The sequence below is a fragment of the Lissotriton vulgaris genome, chromosome 7, assembly GCF_964263255.1.
Source record: "Lissotriton vulgaris chromosome 7, aLisVul1.2, whole genome shotgun sequence".
NCBI lineage: Eukaryota > Metazoa > Chordata > Amphibia > Caudata > Salamandridae > Lissotriton > Lissotriton vulgaris.
The window spans coordinates 366,144,088-366,163,810 of record NC_141695.1 but is presented as its reverse complement, the minus strand read 5'-3'; the positions used below and the strand labels follow the sequence as shown (position 1 = coordinate 366,163,810).

Here is a 19,723-nt window from a genome sequence, read left to right as displayed (position 1 = left end):
CAAGGACAGGACAAACAACACACAAAACAAAAAGCACACGCTTCTATATTAACTTTCTTCCATGGCTTATGGTTTTTTGTGAGGGTCAATGAATATTGGAGGTTTACATTGCTGGTTCTTACTTATAGTTTTGAGCTTGATAAACCTCATGAGCCTCCTAGCGTTCGTGGGGGTTGAATCGGGCCATTATGCAACCTGTGGGTAAACAAGGATTCGGGCTCAGGGTTTTTACTTACAAGGTTTTGCTGTTACCATCTTCCTTGCAGGTTAGTTACTCATGAATACTGGAAGTCGGGTCTTTCTCCCTCCCCTCGACGCGGCTCCGCTGGATCTGGGTTCCCGAGCGGGCCGCGCCCTTTATATACCTGCAGAATGTTGTTGATTGCCAATCTGTCGGTAATTAGAAGGCGGAATAGTCCGGCGTCATGCCCAAACATGGGCATGCCGGTAATTGTTTTGCCCCGGGTGTAGCGAGGAGCTGTGGATTCCCCGGCGCACATGCGCGATTGCTCTTTCATGAGATGGTGCATCAGCGCATGCGCAGAGCCGGAATTCTTTGCATGCGCATGCGTGGTTGTTGTAGGGGGGCGTCTCTGTTTGTGGTGTTTGAGCCCCAAGGGCGGCTCTTATACAACATAAAGGTTTGGCGTATGATATTACTCTGAGCTAATGTGATGTTGTGAACACAGTATTAGAAAGAATATTCTCCTTATTGTATATAGTTCAGATATGATAAAAAACGATTTTGACTTGGTGAAAAATCGAGGTCATGAGGGTTTGCAAACTATATGAAAGAAAAATATATTAAAACATATATAAAAACATATTGGAGGCGTGGGGGTGTTATAGCCACTGGGGTGCAATGCTGTGATTGGCAACCAGTGGAAAGGGTTCTTGCCACCCACGTAGGTTTGGATTCATTTATCTGCAAGGTGCAGCGTGTTGAAAGAGATGGCGATCACATGGGGTCAGCGTAATTGCCGCCAGGAATTTCATCGTTGAGGCCATTCTTGTTTGTACCCAGGCGGAACACCCATCTCTGTTCCTTCTCGAATAGTCCTACTTCAGATTGCAGTTGTTCAACTATTGTCCAGTTGAGGTCATTGACACAATGTTCAGCCTGTAGAAAATGTCCTGCCATTTTCGTGGTGCTCTTTTTGCACCCAATATTGCTTTTGTGTTCATTTATTCTTATTTTAGCTGCTCTGGTGGTCATTCCGATGTACTCAAGGCCACAGGGACATGTTATCAGGTACATTACATTCTTACTGTTGCAGTTGGAGAATCTGCGTTGTTCCCATTTGCTACCATTTCTGAAGATCAGTTGTTGACTTTTCTTGGTGAGGTGGCAACTGCAGTTGCCACATGGGTGGTGGCCCTGTATCCCATGTAGTGTGGTTTGTTGGTGTTTTTTCTGTGCCCTGGTATGCACTAGAATGTCTTTTAGATTTTTTCCCCGTCTGTGGGCAAAAAGGGGTCTTTCAAAGTCAAGTTCACCACTAGTTAAAATGCGCCAGTGTCTTTTAATCAACTTTGATACGTCATTAGAATGGGTACAGTATGTAGTCACACAGACTGGTCTGTTTTTGTTCATTTCGTTGTTGCTCCTGTCCACTAGTAGAGCCTCGCGATTGTTGTTGCGAGCTCTTTTCATAGCGGAGTTTATGATTCTGTCAGGGTACTCTCTCCGTTGTAGTTTGGTTTTTTTAATCGGCTGCTTGTACTTTGTATTGGCCTACGTCACTGCAATTGCGGCGTAGTCGCAGAAACTGGCCATAGGGAAGGTTCTCTCAGAGGTGCCGAGGGTGAAAGCTGTCGAATCGTAACAGACAGTTCCTTGCCGTAGGTTTAAAGTGCGTCATGGTTTGGAGGAAGCCATCCTTGCTATAGATGTTTAAATCTAGAAAGACCATTGTCTCATTGGATACTAGGTGTGTGAACTTTAGGAATTTGTTCTGTTCATTCAGCCACGTGAGGAATTCTGTCACTGACTGTGAATCCCCCTGCCAGATGACCAGCACGTCATCTATGTACCTCTTCCATGTCAAGATCTTGTTTCTGAAATGGTTGTTTTGATGGAGGATTTTCGTGGACTCTAGATGGTGGACGTAGAGTCTGGCCAGGCTCGGCGCAAATGTGCTGACCATGATGGTCCCGTGACTTTGGAGGTACAGTGTGTCTTCGTAATCGAAAAAATACCACCATACATAGTCTGTGTAGAAGTGCTCCCATGTAGCCGTAGGTAGTAGCACGCCACATCCTGTAGAGGGGTGCGAAGACCCCGATGATGAAGCTTGACACCAAGGGTCCTTTTGGCGTGTGAGGGGTATTTAAAAAAACACTGAGTGCTCACCACCATTGTAGGGGCCACTGTTGCTCTTGAGTGGATTCTGTTTTGATACCAGAGAGGAGCCAGTGACGCGGGCCTTCCTACAGATTCTGTTCACGACCCTCCGAGAGGATTTACAAACCGTGAAGCATGATCTCACCTCTGAGATTAAAGGCATCCACAAAGACGTTGATGCCATTGGGGAACGGGTTGCCACACTAGAGGACAGAGGGGATGACAGGGACACGGAACTGTCCGCACTTCAGCAGGAGGTTATACGCATCCATGAACAACAGGTAGACCTCCAGACACACCTCGAGGACCTGGAAAACCGCTCCCGGTGGCACAACATAAGAATCCAAGGGATTGCTACTAACGCAAAGGGGGTTGATGTTTTCGCCTTTGTGAAATGACTGTTCAACCATGTCTTGGGCAATGCACCGGACTCTGATATCAAGATTGACAGAGCCCACCGGGTGGGGTCCCCCCCCAAGGCAGACAGGGCCGCCCCGGCTGATATCCTGGTCTGCATCCAAGACTTTCACACTAAAAAGGAAATTCTCCGCAAAGCCAAGTCAATGCATCCGATCGCTTACCAGGACCATCGCCCCACCCTCTACCAAGACCTCACTGCGATCATGCTTCCGCCCTATCACATCCCACCTAGGCCAAAGAGACATTTCCTACTCCTGGGGACACCCTTTCCGATTGATCTTTCGCATGGATGGAAAGCAATATCAGCTTTGCTCCCTGTCGGAGGCCGGCAGGGTCCTTGGGGTTGCCCTCCTGGAAGAGATGGGGGGCACCATGGCTATGGCGATGTTGCAGAGTCCTCATCATCGGGTTGGCAAAGGCAACAACATAGACGACGCTCCAAGCGACCAGACCCTGCAGAAATAGCACTGAATCAAAATGCTGCCCTGGAGTCTCTACCGGAAGAGTTGGCGAAGACTCAACCCTCAAGACTCTAAACGGGTTGATTTGCTCTTTGTCTAACGATTGCGGGAGGCGGGACGGTGGGTACACTTGGCCACACTATGGACCCCTTATTGAACTTTTGACTCATCCTGGGATGACTTCTAAGTTCAAAATGTTGGTTATTAGCGATCCTTCACTCTTTTGTGGGGAAGGTTTCTCCTTCAGTTCCCTTTTGGAGCGGTTTATACACTGTCTTTATTCAGAGCATTATAGTTCTTTTTCATGTTGGGGCTTTTTCACTCCTTTGTTTTTTTTTCATTGCTTTTCTTGTTTTTTCCTCTTTGCGCTTCCCTTCAACCACCCATCTCTGCTGACATCGGCTCTCCATGCAGGTGACAGGTACCCTGTGTCCTCCTTAGGCTGATGAGACTACGCCATAGACCCTGCCTTAGGCCGCGCACACTCAACACATGATTCCCCTGCTGTAGATGCCTCCCCATAGTCGGATAATCCTCTCGCTAAATGTGAGGGGACTTAACAATCCTGTTAAGCGCTGTGCGGTATTGGCTTATTTGGAGAGTTCCGGGCTGATATCTGTTTGCAACAAGAAACGCACTTGCTGGACGAGGATTACCACAGACTTCGGTCCAGAGCTTTTCCGCTTCCATTCTTTTCCTCGGGTCCCTTGAAATCTGCTGGGGTGTCAATTTTGATATCTAGGCCTTTTAAAGGGAAAGTGGTGCAAAACGAGGCTGAAATTATGAGCAGGCTCTTCAAATACAACTCACGATTGGAGGCCAGACACTGATCCTAGGGTCCATCTACGCCCCTAACGAGGGACAGGAACGGTTTCTCCATGAGGCGCTCACGGAGGCTACTGCTACACTGGAGCGCAGCTTGCTCTAAGGAGGGGATCTCAATCTCATCCTTAATAACAAACTTGACAGGTCGGTGCAGCGCTTCGGCCAGGTCAGAGCTCTTTTTTTGCGCTGGCCTTGCTAAGCTGGGAGACTTCGGCTTAATAGATTTATGGAGGGACCTCCATCCGAGTGCTAGAGAATACTCCTATTACTCAAGCACTCATAAGACCGACACCCGGTTAAGACTACTTTAAAGGCATCAAGATGATTATAGACAACACACTCTCTTCCGAGATTCTCATGGCCGCCCTATCGGACCACGACCCGGTAGTAATTACACTGGCTCAGCTCCCAGTTCGGCCCCCCACCAGACGGTGGCGCTTCCGTGACACCCACTTACAATGTGCAGACACGGTTGCCCAGATACAACACATGCTCAATGATTATCTCTCTCATAATGACAACGCTGAAACCCCCATCTTCACACAATGGGAAGCCCTGAAAGCGGTGGTCCGGGGTGCAATTATCTCTGTCTCATGGGCCGATAATACAGAACGGAAGTGCAAAAGGGAGGACCTCACGCGGAAAGTGCAAAAGTTGGAGCTGATCCATCAATGGACTGGAGCGCCGCGTATCTGGCGCCAGCTGAAAGTGGCCAGAATGAAGATCGATGCCATAGATCGAGATAAAGCAGAATATGCAGCTTTCCGTCTTCGCAACTCATTTTATGTAGCCAGCGACAAATGCGGACGTTTCTAGCACACAAATCACGGGAATCTCGGCGGCGCGACGGGGTACAAGAGATTATTGATCACAAAGGCCCGGTATACACTGACATAGCAGAGACTTTCCGTGACTTTTATGCCCATTTATACAATGCACAGCGTCTGAGGTCGACGGCCATAGACGCTTATCTGAATCGGGTTACGCTCCCCTGCCGGTCCCAGGCGCATGCTGACCAACTGGAGAGGGAGATCCGCCCAGAGGAAGTAATCTCGGCCATCTTGTGCCTAAAAGTGGCTAAAATCACCGGGCCCAGATGAGTACACGGCGGACTTTTATAAACAGTTCTGCCCCACACTCACCACTCTTCTCACGTGCCTCTTCAATTCCTTTGCTTCTTCAGGGGCGATTCCCCCCTCTATGTCTTTTCACTTGGAGACCTTTGTGGACCGGGGGGCACACAACTGTGAGTGACATTTTTACTGGAGGTGGTGTCATGAATTTACTCTTCAGCAAACCCACTGGGGTTAACATTGATTTGATGGGAGGCGTCCAACGGCACCCACTTGGATTTTAATGAGCGGGACTACCAAGACCAGAGTGCAACTGTGCACACACCTACTCGGCGAGACCTCTACGCCCATTGGGGCGGAGCTTACCTGAATAAAGAGGCGTACCTAACTCATTGCAGGTGTTCGTCCTTCTGTTGCCAGTGATCAAGGAAGTTGTTGTTCCGAAACATGTTTGGCAAGTGCTGGGAGGTAGAGACTGGCTCCACTGCTGTCCTCACAATGGAGGTTCTAACCCCCGTGTGTGGTCCTTCCAAAGAGGGCAACCTTTGTGTTATATATATATATATATATAACACAAAGGTTGCCCTGTGCTTGCACTAATTAAATGAATTGCACGAACTTGGACCGTGTCTGCGTCATTCTATGGAGTGTGGGGAACGCCTTACCCTATGGAGTCTGAGCGCTAATTCTTGGATATATAGATATAGAGATATAGATATAGATATAGATATTCACTGAAAAAACCATAGGTTTGACACCAGTTATAGTTAGCTGGAAATGTTACTGAAATTCCCACGTTATAGTTAGTTGGACTCACTATAACTTGCGCGCCTGCAATGCACTGCTGATGACGTCACATATTACATCACTCATGACATGGTCAGTGACATCACTCATGACATCACTGATGACCCCATCCTTGTGACAGAGTGACAGGCCTCCTTTCAGTGTAATGTAACCCTTGAAACACATATTCAAAAATAGAAACTAATTTTTTTTTTTTTGTAAATGGAGATACCACCACCACCCAGAGGACCACCACAACACCACAGTGGTGGATATGAAGAAGAGGAGGAGGAGGAGGAGGAGGAGGAGAGGAGGAGGTTCCTGCCAGAAGATAATACCCCATATAGGCCAAAGCAGCACATTATCTGGGAGTTTTTTTCAATCCCAAAGGACCTCAAAAAAGTAAATGCGCCAAGAGTTACTTGCCTAATCTGTGGCACTGAACTTTCAAGGGGGAACCCTAACAAAAAGTACTCTTTTGGCAATAACACCATGATTCGCCACATGCAACGCCGGCACCCTAACAACTATGCTGCGGCAGAGGTCAGAACTGGCCAGAAACCCTCCCCAATCTTCACCCAGCACCTCCAAAAGTAAGCAACCCACTCCATCGGGTCCAGAGACAAGGGAGATGGTCCCAAACATACAACCCCAGTTTGGACAATACAAAATCAGTTATATATTTTGTGGTAAACCTACAGGGTCAGAGGGGTGGGGTGGGGGGGGTCTACTCTGCCCCCTTTTGGTAATTTCCCCCTTTGTTTTTGCCACCTCTTGTGTCTCGATCCTACCGAGACACAAGATGACGGCCGCTCCGGACTGTTTGGAATGTTGACAGACACCCGAGAGAAAATCAGCTTTCCGCGCGCGAACTCGGGTAGCGCACTGGTACGCGCCCCGGTGCGCGCTTATAGATATATATATTTCTTTGAACCTAAATTACTCAAAATCCACTGGAGCACATATCTTGAGACATAGCAAAGGCACATCGGGCTACCAGTCCCTACAATTTTGCCAAGTTTGGTGGAAATCCATTCAGCCGTTCGGGCTAAAAGTGAGTTCAACCGCCCTATGGAAATTAACTTGAGGAAAACACGTTTTGGGACCCCCCTTTTATCTTGGCCCCAGCTTGACGAATCCCCCCCCCCCAAACTTTCAGGGAAGGAGCGGAGCGCCGCGAGGCAAATTTCAGGCAGATTCCTCAACCGGCGCCAAAGTTATTCCCAATAGAATGTTGCGAATTCCCTATACAAAATAATCCTAACTATAACTACCTACTGGGGACCGCCAGTAGGTAATTTATATACAAATACACACACACACACACACACACACACACGCGCGCATGGGCCTTCGGTCAACCCTCTGCATCTGTTTCTCGCTTTGATTGAATCCATGAGATCTCTATGACCATCAATCCTGCTGCATACTGGGTGTGGCAATGGCTCAGTCCAGTTCATACACTAGCTGTCTTGCATTGAGAGTTCCCTCATTTTCCTTATCACATATGCACGGTCGTCTGAAAAGGAGTCCACTTCAGTATCGGGGATGGTGTGTCTTAGCTGCTGGACCACACCTTAATTTGAAGGCTGTTAGTACAGGTGGTGATGGAAGGTGGCAGCATCCCATGGTTTTCTTTATGTTGGGTGAAGGGATGGTGTTGCTCTATTGGACTGGGAGGCTTTTGGAGCTGAGCAAGGATATAGAAGGCCGTGCTATGCACAGTACCCCAAATACTTCTGAACGCTGAACTTCAGATAAAGCTACCAGAACTGGATATAGTACTAATGTTCAAGCATTCAGATCAGAGCGCAGTATTCAACATGGAAACCTAATGATTCGTCAACCGTGAATTAACCTTTAAGATTACATCTCTTAAATTGAGTTAAAAGTACGATCACTGTTCTATGATCAACCAGACGAGAATAATAAATATATATTGAATTGTTCACTTCAGAAAGGTAAGGAGACAAAAAAATAATATAGATCGATGTTCAAAAAAAAAAAAACGAGAAATAGTATGAATGTATGAGTGGATGTAGCAGAAAGGCAAGAGCTGCAGACAGTGGAACTGGGGAATCCGGTTCGATTTTTAGTCAGATCAACATAACGTGATTCTGGGCAAATAACGTAATCTCCCTGTGCCTAAAAACAAACAAACAAAAAAAGTGTCCTTGTGCAATGTAACTCTGGCGCTCACATAAGGCGTTATGATACCTTCAGCCAGGTATGTGCCAATTAAAACCGCAAAAAAGGAAATATTTACACAGACACATCTCGAGTTAAAGGTGAAATTCTTTCTCAACTCTGGAATGCGTGTGAGCAGTAGGATCGATAGCCAGAGAGATCTCATCCAGCCACCAGCAGTGTGTACACAGTGTGAGATAAGCCATTCCCATAATATACACCTAATACTCTAGAAAGTGCCTTCAATCAGCCTGTATATGTGAGGGGGTGAGAGGCCATTCGGACGCACATACCGAGCACATTATGATTATTTTCAACACTCCAGATAAAATAAAATTCTGCCAGCTGTAGGGCTTCCCATTCGATGGATTCAATGCATTTTCAAACCGTTTTTAACTCAAGCAGTTACAAAAAATGGAGATGCACATGAATATAGTGAGAAGGGCTTCGGCTCTGCGCCTCTGCATACCTGTCAATTCATTCACATTTGGCAGGCGTCACAACCTCCGTTTACTTCTGTTCACAACTAAAATGCCTCAATAGACTTTGATGGAGTCACCTGCTTTTCAAATCTATATCAACCTCCAAAAAAGGTGTTCCTTCCCTATTGACCTTACTGGGATCACCCAGTTAAACGTCTATCTTCACCCGGTGTTTTGAAGCAAGAGGTTCACAAGTACGTCTTTGTTGATATGTTTACAGGCATTTGAGTGGGAAGCAGTTGTGAAGCAGTTACATTGTAGTGTATGGACAGTGATGAGTTCATGCACTTCAGTGGAGATGCATTGTTTTAATATACATTTCCTATCCTCTGCATTAAAGAAAACCATTCACATTGCTTACAGACTGTTACTCGTGCACGTGAGCCAGTAGCACAGGGTAGACAATTTCCACCATCAATGCACAGGATACACTGCGCACGTGAAGACACACCGCGCACATGGAGACATCAAAAGATGACTGCTGTGGGGCAGGGAACTAGTAGCTGTAGATCGTGTTCATTCTAAATTCCCCTTCTCCAAACTAGTCCCTCTTAAAGGATATACCTCATACTGTATTTGAGTCCTAAACGGTTTGCCACCTTGTGGGATAAGCCTCAACTACGCTAGACTGCAAATTTTGAACGGCAGGTTTAGAAAATGAACAACTATGGTATCCAAAAGTAATGAAACAGTTGCTAAGACATGGGTTTCGTACTCGCTGTGTCACAGGACTCAGACCGAGATTGCTTGTGTCCCTGTTCAGAGAGGATCTGGCCAGGAGATTTTGGGTGGACTGTTCCTAATGGAGAAAGACTAAGACAGATTTGTATCTAGCTGGTCTCCGTCTGATATGGTACACTGGGTGAAACACAAGGGACCCTACTGTACCAGGCAGCAGTACCTTGGGTTATTACTAGTTCCCTGCCAACTCAAGAAACTTAATTTTTATGAGCAGAGCAGAGCAGAGCAGACCACCATATCCATGGCAAAAAACGTGACTATACTTTTGTTTAGTGCATATCAGAGATGGCAGTGCTTCGACATATACATTTTCGTATTCACGTTTGCTAGTATAACGATTTGTCCTATTTTCTACGAGCTAAATAAATAGGCCTTTGCTGATTAGCATGTTATTAGTCATTAATACAGCTCTGAGGGCATCACATTTCTGTTCTGGAAGAAGCAAGTAACAGCAGCCTAATATTTAAAGGCATTACCTGTCACTGGTACATATAAAATGCCTTCATTTTGTACACCTGAACAGCTTTTTAGCTGCTTGTCTAGAAGGCGTTTCCTGAAGAAGGAGGTATAGCCCATTCGGCGGCTCTGCGTGCATAAAATTAACAAAGAGTTACAGTCATCCCAAAGTAACCATGAGAGATCATGTTGACATGAACATTGGTCAAGTGTTTGCCACCGTACGGTTGGGTAGAGGCGCACTAGCTGTTATCAATACTGATTAAATGTTTAACAATCATATGGCTAGCAGTGGTGGGTTCAGTCTCTGTCCCTGGGGCACCTAACCTAATTATGGCCAAACTGACGTGGAAGAGAAACACATTTGTTAAGTATGGTTTCCATCTGCATCCTGGCCTTAAAATATGTCAAAAAATGTGTGGCAGTGCAAAAAAAAAAAAAAAAAAAAAAAGGGGGGGTGGTTTCTTTCTCTACAAGTATCAATAATTGATTTGAACATGGCAAAAAGTGAGTTGATTCAGTGTATTTTCATGTATATAATACAGTCTATATTTAATTGCAAATTAACAACTTCCTAGTAGGCTTAATAGTCTCAAAGCAATGGTCGAAGTGAGTCGGACTCAAATAAGGCACTGGCTGAATGGGGCTCAGCAAGGAGTCCACTGTATATTGTAAACAATAATTCTTGCAAAAAGAAAAAGAAAAAAAAGGGTTTTTTTCCAATGAGTAAAAGACACTATTGCGGCTTCCACAGCACCAAGGGCCCATACAAAGTTGCGCCCTGTAACATGAATCATTCCCAATAAACTTAAACAGACTAGTCATGATGGATCTGTCAAATGTTAATGTACTTTAATAAAAAAGTGTTTTAAAAAGGAGACTCAAGACAACTTTGGCAGTTTAGGAGCTTTGGAAAAATATGCTCCTATTAAACTCACATCAAATTGGGAGATGAGCGATATGAGGATGCATGCCAGGCCTTACCTTGGGGTGGCCCTCAGGATCACCCACGTCCCGAGAATGGAGACAACAGAGTGAAGGATATGGATATGGCAGGTTAGTAGCATTAGGAGGACACCAAGAGCACCCCCGCCAACCTGCTTCACCCAGGGGCCTGCACAAAAAAAGTGAAGACATATTAATAAGAAAGCAGTATTGTGTGCACGTGGCCTAAAACATGCAGGGAAGGTTGTAATCATGGACAAAGAAAGGAACACAGAAACAAGATCAAGAATTTTAAAAAAATGCAGAAATCAAAAAGTATAAAATACAACATCGAACAAAGTTCAGGAACACGCGAATAAACCATAGAAATAAATATATAAAATGGAGTATAAGGAGTGTACATGTGTATGGCAAAGGGCAGGCTCTAGAACCCTGGAAAGGAACAAATAATGCAGAAGACAAGAAGAATACATCAGAGGTATAATCAGGATTAAAGTAATAGTTGCATACAAAAGAACGGAGACCTTAGACGTGCACAATGCAGTGATTTAGATGCACACTCAAGACCTATACACAGAACAAGAACAGAGATAATGCATAAAAGCAACAAGTGTATAGCAGACGTCGAACTGATGACAGGTGTACTATTCTGCTAGCAGTATGCATTCACTGGACTGGACTACATCAACGGGGAAAGAATGATTATAGGACATAGCCACTATGCTCAAAACCCACGTACATCAACAAAAAAAAGCACAAAAAAAGTCAAATCTTTAGTACCTGCAACAGCATCATTTGCCGTCTACTCTGCAGAAAAGGAAACCCTACCTAATGAGTGCTCCACCCATTCATCAATAAAACAAGGAAGATTGAATTAGAATTGCAACTAGCATCAGCGTTTGATCAGCCTTGACCCGCCCAGTCTCCTCCAGGTGCAGTACCTGGTCAGCTCTCCTCCTACTGGATATACTACAAAAAATAAGGCTACTTGGTCCTCCTACAAAATCCCTGACGAAATTGGCATACTCACAATAATGACTCAAACGAAATCCTCTACCATTTTAATGATCCTTTGCCCGCTAAACTTGTCAAAGAGATTAGATCTTCCATACTCTTTATATGGACAAAGATTATGAAAGCATCTCTCTCTCAGGGCATGTTCCCCAATAGCCTAAAGATAGGAGAGGTACCCCGGTTTAAAAATAAATAAATAAATAATGATTACCAGTCTGACACCAGAAAACTTTCACCCGATCTCCAACATCCAGATGCTAGCAACATTTCTGGAGAAAGGTTTACATCCGCAGCTCTGCAACCACATTGACCAATTCCAACGTCTAGATCAGTAACAATCTGGTTTCAGAACTGGTCATTTGCACTGAAACGGCTCAGACTAATAGTGTCGAGGGTGTCCTGAGAGTGCTTTATCAGAATGATTCCCGTCTACTTATACTTCTTGATCTCTCATTGGTGTTTGATACCGTAAAAAATTTCACATAACGATTAACCTCTTAGTAAACAGGATGGGGTTATCTGATCCAGTTTTAAACTGGTTTGCTTCATTCCTTCAAAGCAGAACTGAGAGAACCAGAATAAACCATTACTTAGCAGACATTACACAGATAGAAATTAGAGTACCCCAAGGGTCCACACACTCACCCACACTATTCAAATTGTTCATGGAACCTCTTTCAGGAATTTAAAAGAACTCAAACATTCATTACCACATCTATGCTAATGATACACATTTGCATCTGAAAATGTCCTCACCTGAACATATCAAAACACTCAAATTGCACTTTGTTGAAAACCCAACAATGGCTGACCCGCAATCAATTCATGCTCAACACTCAAAACTGAATTCCTTTTATCGCCCCACACAATCTCTGGGCCCCTGTGGAAGATTAGATCAAACCCCTCTCTACTGCTCCCCCCACATTGACTCTACTCTATCTCTAGGCATTTCTCTAGACAAACATCTTAATATGCAAGATCATAACATTCTAAGGAAATCCAGACCTGCCCTGCCTGCCCCCTACGGATTTTCAATCAGCAGTATAATATGTGGTAATCTCCCGATTAGACTGCAAGAGTGCCACTCTTGCTGGCATTCCCAAAGTAAAGTTGGCCTTGTTAAAGGCCACACTGAACTCAGCTGACAGACTCATAACAGTTTTCAGGAGAATAGATCACATAATTCCAGACTTAAAGCATCTAAATTGGCTACCGTATGAAGCTAGAATCTAATTAAATATTGCATGCATGATGCACAAGGCCTCCACCAGAATACTTCTGTATACTTGGCCAAAGAACTTGAGTTATCCGGGAGCAGTCAAAGAAGCACTGAATTCCTTTTATTGGAACCACAGAAGGTAAAAAAAAAAAAAAAAAAAAAAATTAAAAAACAACATGTAAAACTACAACCGCGCCTTCTCCAGCCTAGTTCCCGGAACTCAGAACACTTGAACTCCTGAAATGAGGACAAACCCCTCAACTACCTACTTCAAAAAAGAAGCAAAAAAGCTCTTGACACATAATTTTTTCCCTGGGAGCTTTGATCCTTATTCAGCTCAGCTAGCACTGGGTGGACTCCCGAAGATCTTTGAACTGATATACTTAATATACTGTAAAAATGTAACTCCATGATTATTCCATCTCCGATTGTCATTTGTTTTTCTCTTTTCCCTTTTGAAGGACTGGGTTGCTATGTGACCAGTGCTCGGATACCGGGACTGGTCATGTATGAGCTATATAAAACTCCATAAATAAACAATTAAAAAAGAAAGCATGTAGTTTAAAAAGTATTTTGAACCAAGGGCATATGCACATGTATAAGAATAAGTAGACAAAACTTAGAAGTGGGAAAGAAAACTGAATATGTCCACAATGCAGAGAGCAACCAGTATTCACCCAGCCCAGAACCCTTGCAGAATGTAGACAGCAGCATGTAAACACATCACTGATGTCCATAGACCGGAAGTAAGGTGCCTTAACAGAGTTTCTAACATGTTACATAGGCTATAGGTTACTAGACAGAGAGAAAGGTGCACAATATTTTCATGCAACTAGAGTATAAGCGGATTGAACTGAAAGCAAGTCAACTAGTTCGTAAAATGGGCTGCCAAGACTCAAACCCAGATCAAGTGCACTACAAAGGGACAAGCTCAGCATACCAAGCTTACAACTTTGACCAGTAGCGACTCGCCGAGGGAGTGCTGCAGGACTGTAGGGTGGGGCTGAGGAGGGGCAGGGTGGGGGGTAGTGGACTCGGACAAACGACTGACAGAACTCAGAGTAAGGCTTACTCTGGGTTCTGTCTGTCCGCTAACCCCCGACCCAGCCCCTCCCCGCACCGGCCCACAGCACTCCCTCGGCGAGCCACCACTGACTTTGACACCATAGCTAAATTTAGAGGGTGTGTTAGCCTTTTGGTTCTTCAGTGTGCAAAGCCCTTATTGCTAGAGGTACAGACCATAAAACCCAGTTGATATGTTACAAAAGATACATGTATACAACGTATAAAAGACCACACACTTCCCATCTACACTGAGCTTGTTCTAAACTTGTCAGAGACCAACTGGTTTAAAAGCTAATCACATGATTTCGTATTCAACCAGTACCTGAGGAAGGATGCGGATGTCACATAGAGCATTAGAGTCAGAGGGGTCCCAGAACGGGAGGACAGATAGACTCACAACTCAAAAAAAGAATTTAGAAAAAATTCCATAAAGTTTAAGAGTACAATGTTATTTATTCACAGAGTACTCAACCACACCTTGGTATACATTGCATGAGATCATCAATTAGCAAATACTGGTGCCCAAAGGGGGGGGGGAAGGGTTAGGATGGAAAACGTGAAGTGGTAGGAAGTGGTGTAGGGTAGGGAACGAGGTGCAGGTCAAACATACTTATTTACAGACACACAAGATTTATATTGGCATCCCGTGGGAGCCAGACATTGGTATCACAAATGTTCATAAGATTTCGAACAACTAGACTTCTGAAATCAGCACTTTAATTCGTGCTAGTGGTAGAAGCTGGTACGGGGAGTAGTAGTCTACGTTTCGACCCTGAGCTGTGTAGGGTAAGTGTTCCCTTACATATGGGTCTTCATCAGGACGGTGACAAAGGGAGGGGGGGCAGATTCTGCTTGTCACAACGAAGCTTAAAAATTAGTAATCAGGCTGCCAGATGGCGGTCGAAGGATAGCACGGTCCTCTTTCAAACGGGAAAAATCAGTCGAAGGTGACCAGGCTCAGTATGCTTAGGGCATGATTACCGCAAGGGGCTGACGCCGGAAATGAATCCACCAACTGAGTCCAGGGCTGACGGCTGCCAAGCTGGAATCAGAGTCACATAGAGCAGGCAAGTGTGCAACTCTGCTGATCTACCAGAGGCAATACCTGCTGATAAAATTAGACTAGTGCTTCTATGTTGGGACGTGTACTTAGTCATTCTTTAATGAATGGCCCCTTACTGTCAAGTTAAAAGATATTTAAGCTATAACTGCACTATCAAAGAAAGATGAAAACCCCAAACAAAACCTTTTTGCAATCCCACATAGTCCAAATAGTAGATGTTTGACATTTTCTAAAATAAAGGATCTGAATATTGTATACCAAAGACATTTTACTGTAGTAACAGTTGCTATCCTACCTATGAGGTCCCATTTACAGTTGTACTGTTAAAAACAGACTATTACTAACCATTTCTAAAAAAGAACCCGAGACCAGACCACATAAGGCTTCTGTTGAAATCTTACAAGATTGGGATATACACAGGACAGCTTGAAAAGGTCCTGGGCCTAATGGCATTGGGCAAACACACAGGCAAGACATGGTTTTCTCTTACAAAACTGTTAAACAATGAATGTAAACTGAACTATGTGCATAGCATAACAAATTCCAGCCAAATAAAATAACTATTTCATACTGCATGTGGTTCCTTTATTTGTTTGAAAAAATTTCTTTAGAGTCATTTGGGCTCTATAAGATTACAAGAAGGATTTGAATGGGTGCTAAGGGTCTCGCACTTCTTCCAACTCTACAACACTTTAATAAAGGTCATCCAGCTCAACTATGGTGCTCACACAACAAATGAAAATTCTGGTCCGTTTTCCTTGATCTTCAACCCTTTATTTCCAAAAAATTATATATGTATCAAATTTACTGGAAGCCAGTGGGCCAATGCATAAATAAAGGATTATGATGAGGAGTGTATGGTCCCAACATGGAGTCTACATGGAAAATACCTGTAGAGATTGAAGCTGCCTTACAACAGTCATGCTAAAAAGATCACAACAAAATCCTTCCCTCCTAAAGCAGAACATCTAGTTACTGCATTCATAGGCCCTTAATAAGGATTGTGCTGTTGCACATTTAAAACCAATTATGATGTCATATTCCCAGCAACAGTGCATTATCTTGGGTAAGCATGCATTTGTACACAAATTTCCCAGGCATTCTCTAACTTGCCCCAACGTCCCAAGGTGCAACAGGCTTAACACTCACTAGCATTCTTGAAGAGGAATCCCACTGGTATGGCGGAGATTAGGATGGCTAGGTACTGGAGCTCTTCGGGTGACATTATGACACTGTGACAAAAAGAAGAAACCTAAAAATTAGAATCTAATTAGAAAAACTAAACAGAAGTCTCCAAAATGAGAGATCTATTGCAGCTTACAAGAGGAAAACGTGAAGAAGAAAGCTACTGAATCTAACACAACGATGCTAAGCCGGTTAACTCCTTCAAAAGACACCCTGGAAAACAAGGAAACGTATTTTTTTTTATTTCACTGCAGTGTGTTTCTATTGCTGGATGGAACAGTCATAAATTACAATTTGTGCTTAGCCCCTTAGATGCGGCCTCGATTCCCCTGGTGTGCTGTAAACAGCACGAACAGGGGCGGGCCGTGACGAACCCCAGCCGTCATCAGCACACGAGCACCGTAGTGCATGACGGCTGGGGTTCGTCATCAGCATGGAAGGGGTTAATGCAACATTGAGAGTATCATTGATTTCCTCTTAGGTACAGCATGGACAGCAATGGTACAAGCTTCCCTCAAGCACAAGTCCAAGCACAAAACGCAGACTTTACACAAACAAAAAGTACAGAATATTTGGTAAACATATGAACTTCCCACACAAATAAAAAATGTAGTTACTGAATAGGCAGCAGCAAAGAAAGTCTCACACACATAGACCCATATTTCATAGTTATGGATATAAGGAGACCACCACCCCCATTCAAGTTTACAAATAATATAAGAGGAGTAACCTTTTTTTTTAAGGGGTTCAACATACGGACACTGCAGTCAATAGCAATCTTGTGTTTATACACAAAAAATAAATGAACACAATTGTCAAAAGGGTCTTGACTATCTGAGGCAGACCTATCGTTCCCAGTACAGAATATGTTCTTGGAGTGGGTTTTGGGTCAGTCCCTTACTCATTTTTGGATAACCTTATTGCCTATCTCAGTTGTCTGCTCCTGATTTGACCTCCGCATTTTTGCACTAGTCCTGCCGGTGGAGGGAAGGAGGTGGGCATTTCGGTTTACAGTGTTCTGATTAATGAGTTCTATCTAGTGTTGCCAGATTGGGCTATTTCCAGCACAAGTGGGCAATACTTTTCGCATTTGTGCAGGGAAATTACTTCCCTGGTGGGGTGCATACATTTGGATTTTATTATGACCTACACAGGTGAAGAACAAAGTCAAAAACGTGCCTCCAAATCATAGTGCGGTTTAAGAACTTGTGAAGCCATCCTCACTTGTACTCCCCCAGCACTCCTGCCCACCCTCAGTTGTGTGTGTACTTCCCCAAACCCCTCCTGCCTACTCTCCGTTGCCAGGGTGCTTGTCCGTGTGCTTACCCTGCTGTCCACCCTCCATTGTCCATGTGCTTGCTCCAGACCCTCCTGCCCACGTTGTGTTGTCCGTGTGCTTGCCCCAGTCCTTCCCAACAACCCTCTGTTGTTCATGTACGCCTCCCTTACCAATCCTCTTCCACCTCCCACTGGCTTATCTCCCTCCCTCTGTGTTACCTCGTCTCCCCAACCCACTCCCTCGTAAGTTTTTTACCAAAAAACTGGGGTTTAGGTGGCTAAACGAGGCAATATGAAGGAAGGGAGGGCAGGAAAGAAGGAAGCCATGATGGGGAAAAGGACAGACAAGGGCTGTGGGGGAGGACCACATAGCTAAAAATGCATTTTATTCATTTATTTTTTTATAAAATACTCGTTTTAAAATCAACTTCTACATGTTATTTATTTATTTTTATAAAATACTTTTTTTTAAATCACCTTTAGCCGCACCATTTTACAGCATGGCTATAAATCAGTGTGAAAGCCATTGGGACTCACAGTTGAGACCTAGTGGCTTTGTTAATGCTGGTTTTATTTTTTACTCCGCAATTCATGGGACTGCATATAATTGTACTCTTTCTGCCTGCTTGTTATTCTTCCTCCTTCTGCGTGCCAGCTATGCATGCGTGTTGATGCATGTGAATGGCAAAACGCACTGGCAAATCGAATACACTTGCCCATTAGAGCCAGGGCCTATTGGCTTTGCCACTGCTTTTCTGTTATATCAGTGCCTATTCATATAGAACCATCAGCTAAAGAATGAAAAATTCATCACTTTCCATGGCACCACAATATGCCCAGAGACATATTGTATTAATCTTCAAGGTCGAAATTATACAAGGGACTTTGTCATAAAGCACTGAGATTCCATCCTGTAGTATCAAAGTCCATTTGCTGAACCTTAAAAATTGTAAATTGATACTTATATAGCGCACTTCTCACCCGCAAGGATCTTAAGGCGCTTGTACGAATACTGCTGTGGAACCCATCCTGGCTTTCCCTGTGAGGCGTCCACTCCTGGGCACCCCCAAGGTGGAGGCCAGGCATCCTTAGCGTTGTGGGGGCCGTTGTGGAGATTGCCCAGAGTTGCAGAGTGGGACTACATGATTGGAATAGGCACCGAGGCGAGAATTATCCGGTACGTGGAATTTGAGCCCAAGACCCGCCGAGGCGGGGAATTGAACCCTGGTCCCGGGCTAGACCTCTGCATCAGGGCCTGCCGCTCTAACCATTGAGCCACACTTCTCCACAACCTTAGAGACATTTTGCTTCTGAACCTCGGGTTGCTTTAGCAGCAGCCTGCTCTATAAACATCCAAAATTAGGAACACACGGACAACCAAACAAAAAACATAAGCATTACCCCTGCTGGTTATCGGCAGAAACTATTCGGACCGAAATTTCAGCTGTACACTCTTTACAGCATTAAAGACCAAAGTAACAAAGGGGGCAAATGTGAATGTTGCAGCAATGTGTGTACGTCTGAAACACAAGGCCGCGGGTTTACATACCAGTGAGTTGGCTCAGTCATTCATTTAAGGTTAACAACATAAAAATAAACATTGGTCAAGCCAATAGATCTCACCTTTTAAACGTATTGGCTTTGTCAATAGTTTTTAGTATGCTGTACAGCATCCCCTTTGCTGTGCAAGATGGCAAAATAGGGAGGATAAAAGCCTATGACAGCTGGCTGCACCATTTTGTAGGCACGTATCACACATGCGCACTCCTACAAAATGATGCCAACACTTTTCCCCCCTATTTATTTGCCAATCAGAGTATGACTGGCATATAAAAAGAAAAAACGCACAAAAGCACTTTTTGAAGTGTGGGTTGGGGAAGCAACATGGAAAAATAAATGTACTCTTGAGGTGTGCTTAAACAAAAAAGAAAATAGTGGTCCTTGAAAAGCAAGAAGTAAACATAGAAGTCAGCAAATAAAAGGAAATGATCACTATGCTCCATGAGAGAGAGAAACACAACATTGAAAAGTTGGACACAAATAAAAAAAGGGCAAATAAAGCGACAGGAAAGCCAACCAATGGTAAGCAAAATAAGGGCTCCAAGCTGCTGTATGTTCTTGATAAGTCCTCAAAATGTCTTTCCCAACCAGACAGATGTGCTATTTAGTGGGCTCAACC

At 44.3% G+C, this 19,723-nt stretch overlaps 1 protein-coding gene across 1 annotated transcript in view; it reads right to left on the bottom strand.

Annotated features, from left to right (window-relative positions):
* MBOAT7 (membrane bound acylglycerophosphatidylinositol O-acyltransferase MBOAT7) overlaps positions 1 to 19,723 on the bottom strand; it is a 129,585-nt gene that overhangs the window by 87,848 nt on the left and 22,014 nt on the right. The window contains exons 2-3 of the mRNA XM_086930287.1: positions 16,231 to 16,313; positions 10,760 to 10,889 (exon numbers count right to left, since the gene is read on the bottom strand). Of these exons, the coding sequence (XP_086786413.1) occupies positions 10,760 to 10,889; positions 16,231 to 16,306 (206 nt within the window). The 5' untranslated portion in view covers positions 16,307 to 16,313. The remainder of the gene's footprint in view (positions 1 to 10,759; positions 10,890 to 16,230; positions 16,314 to 19,723) is intronic.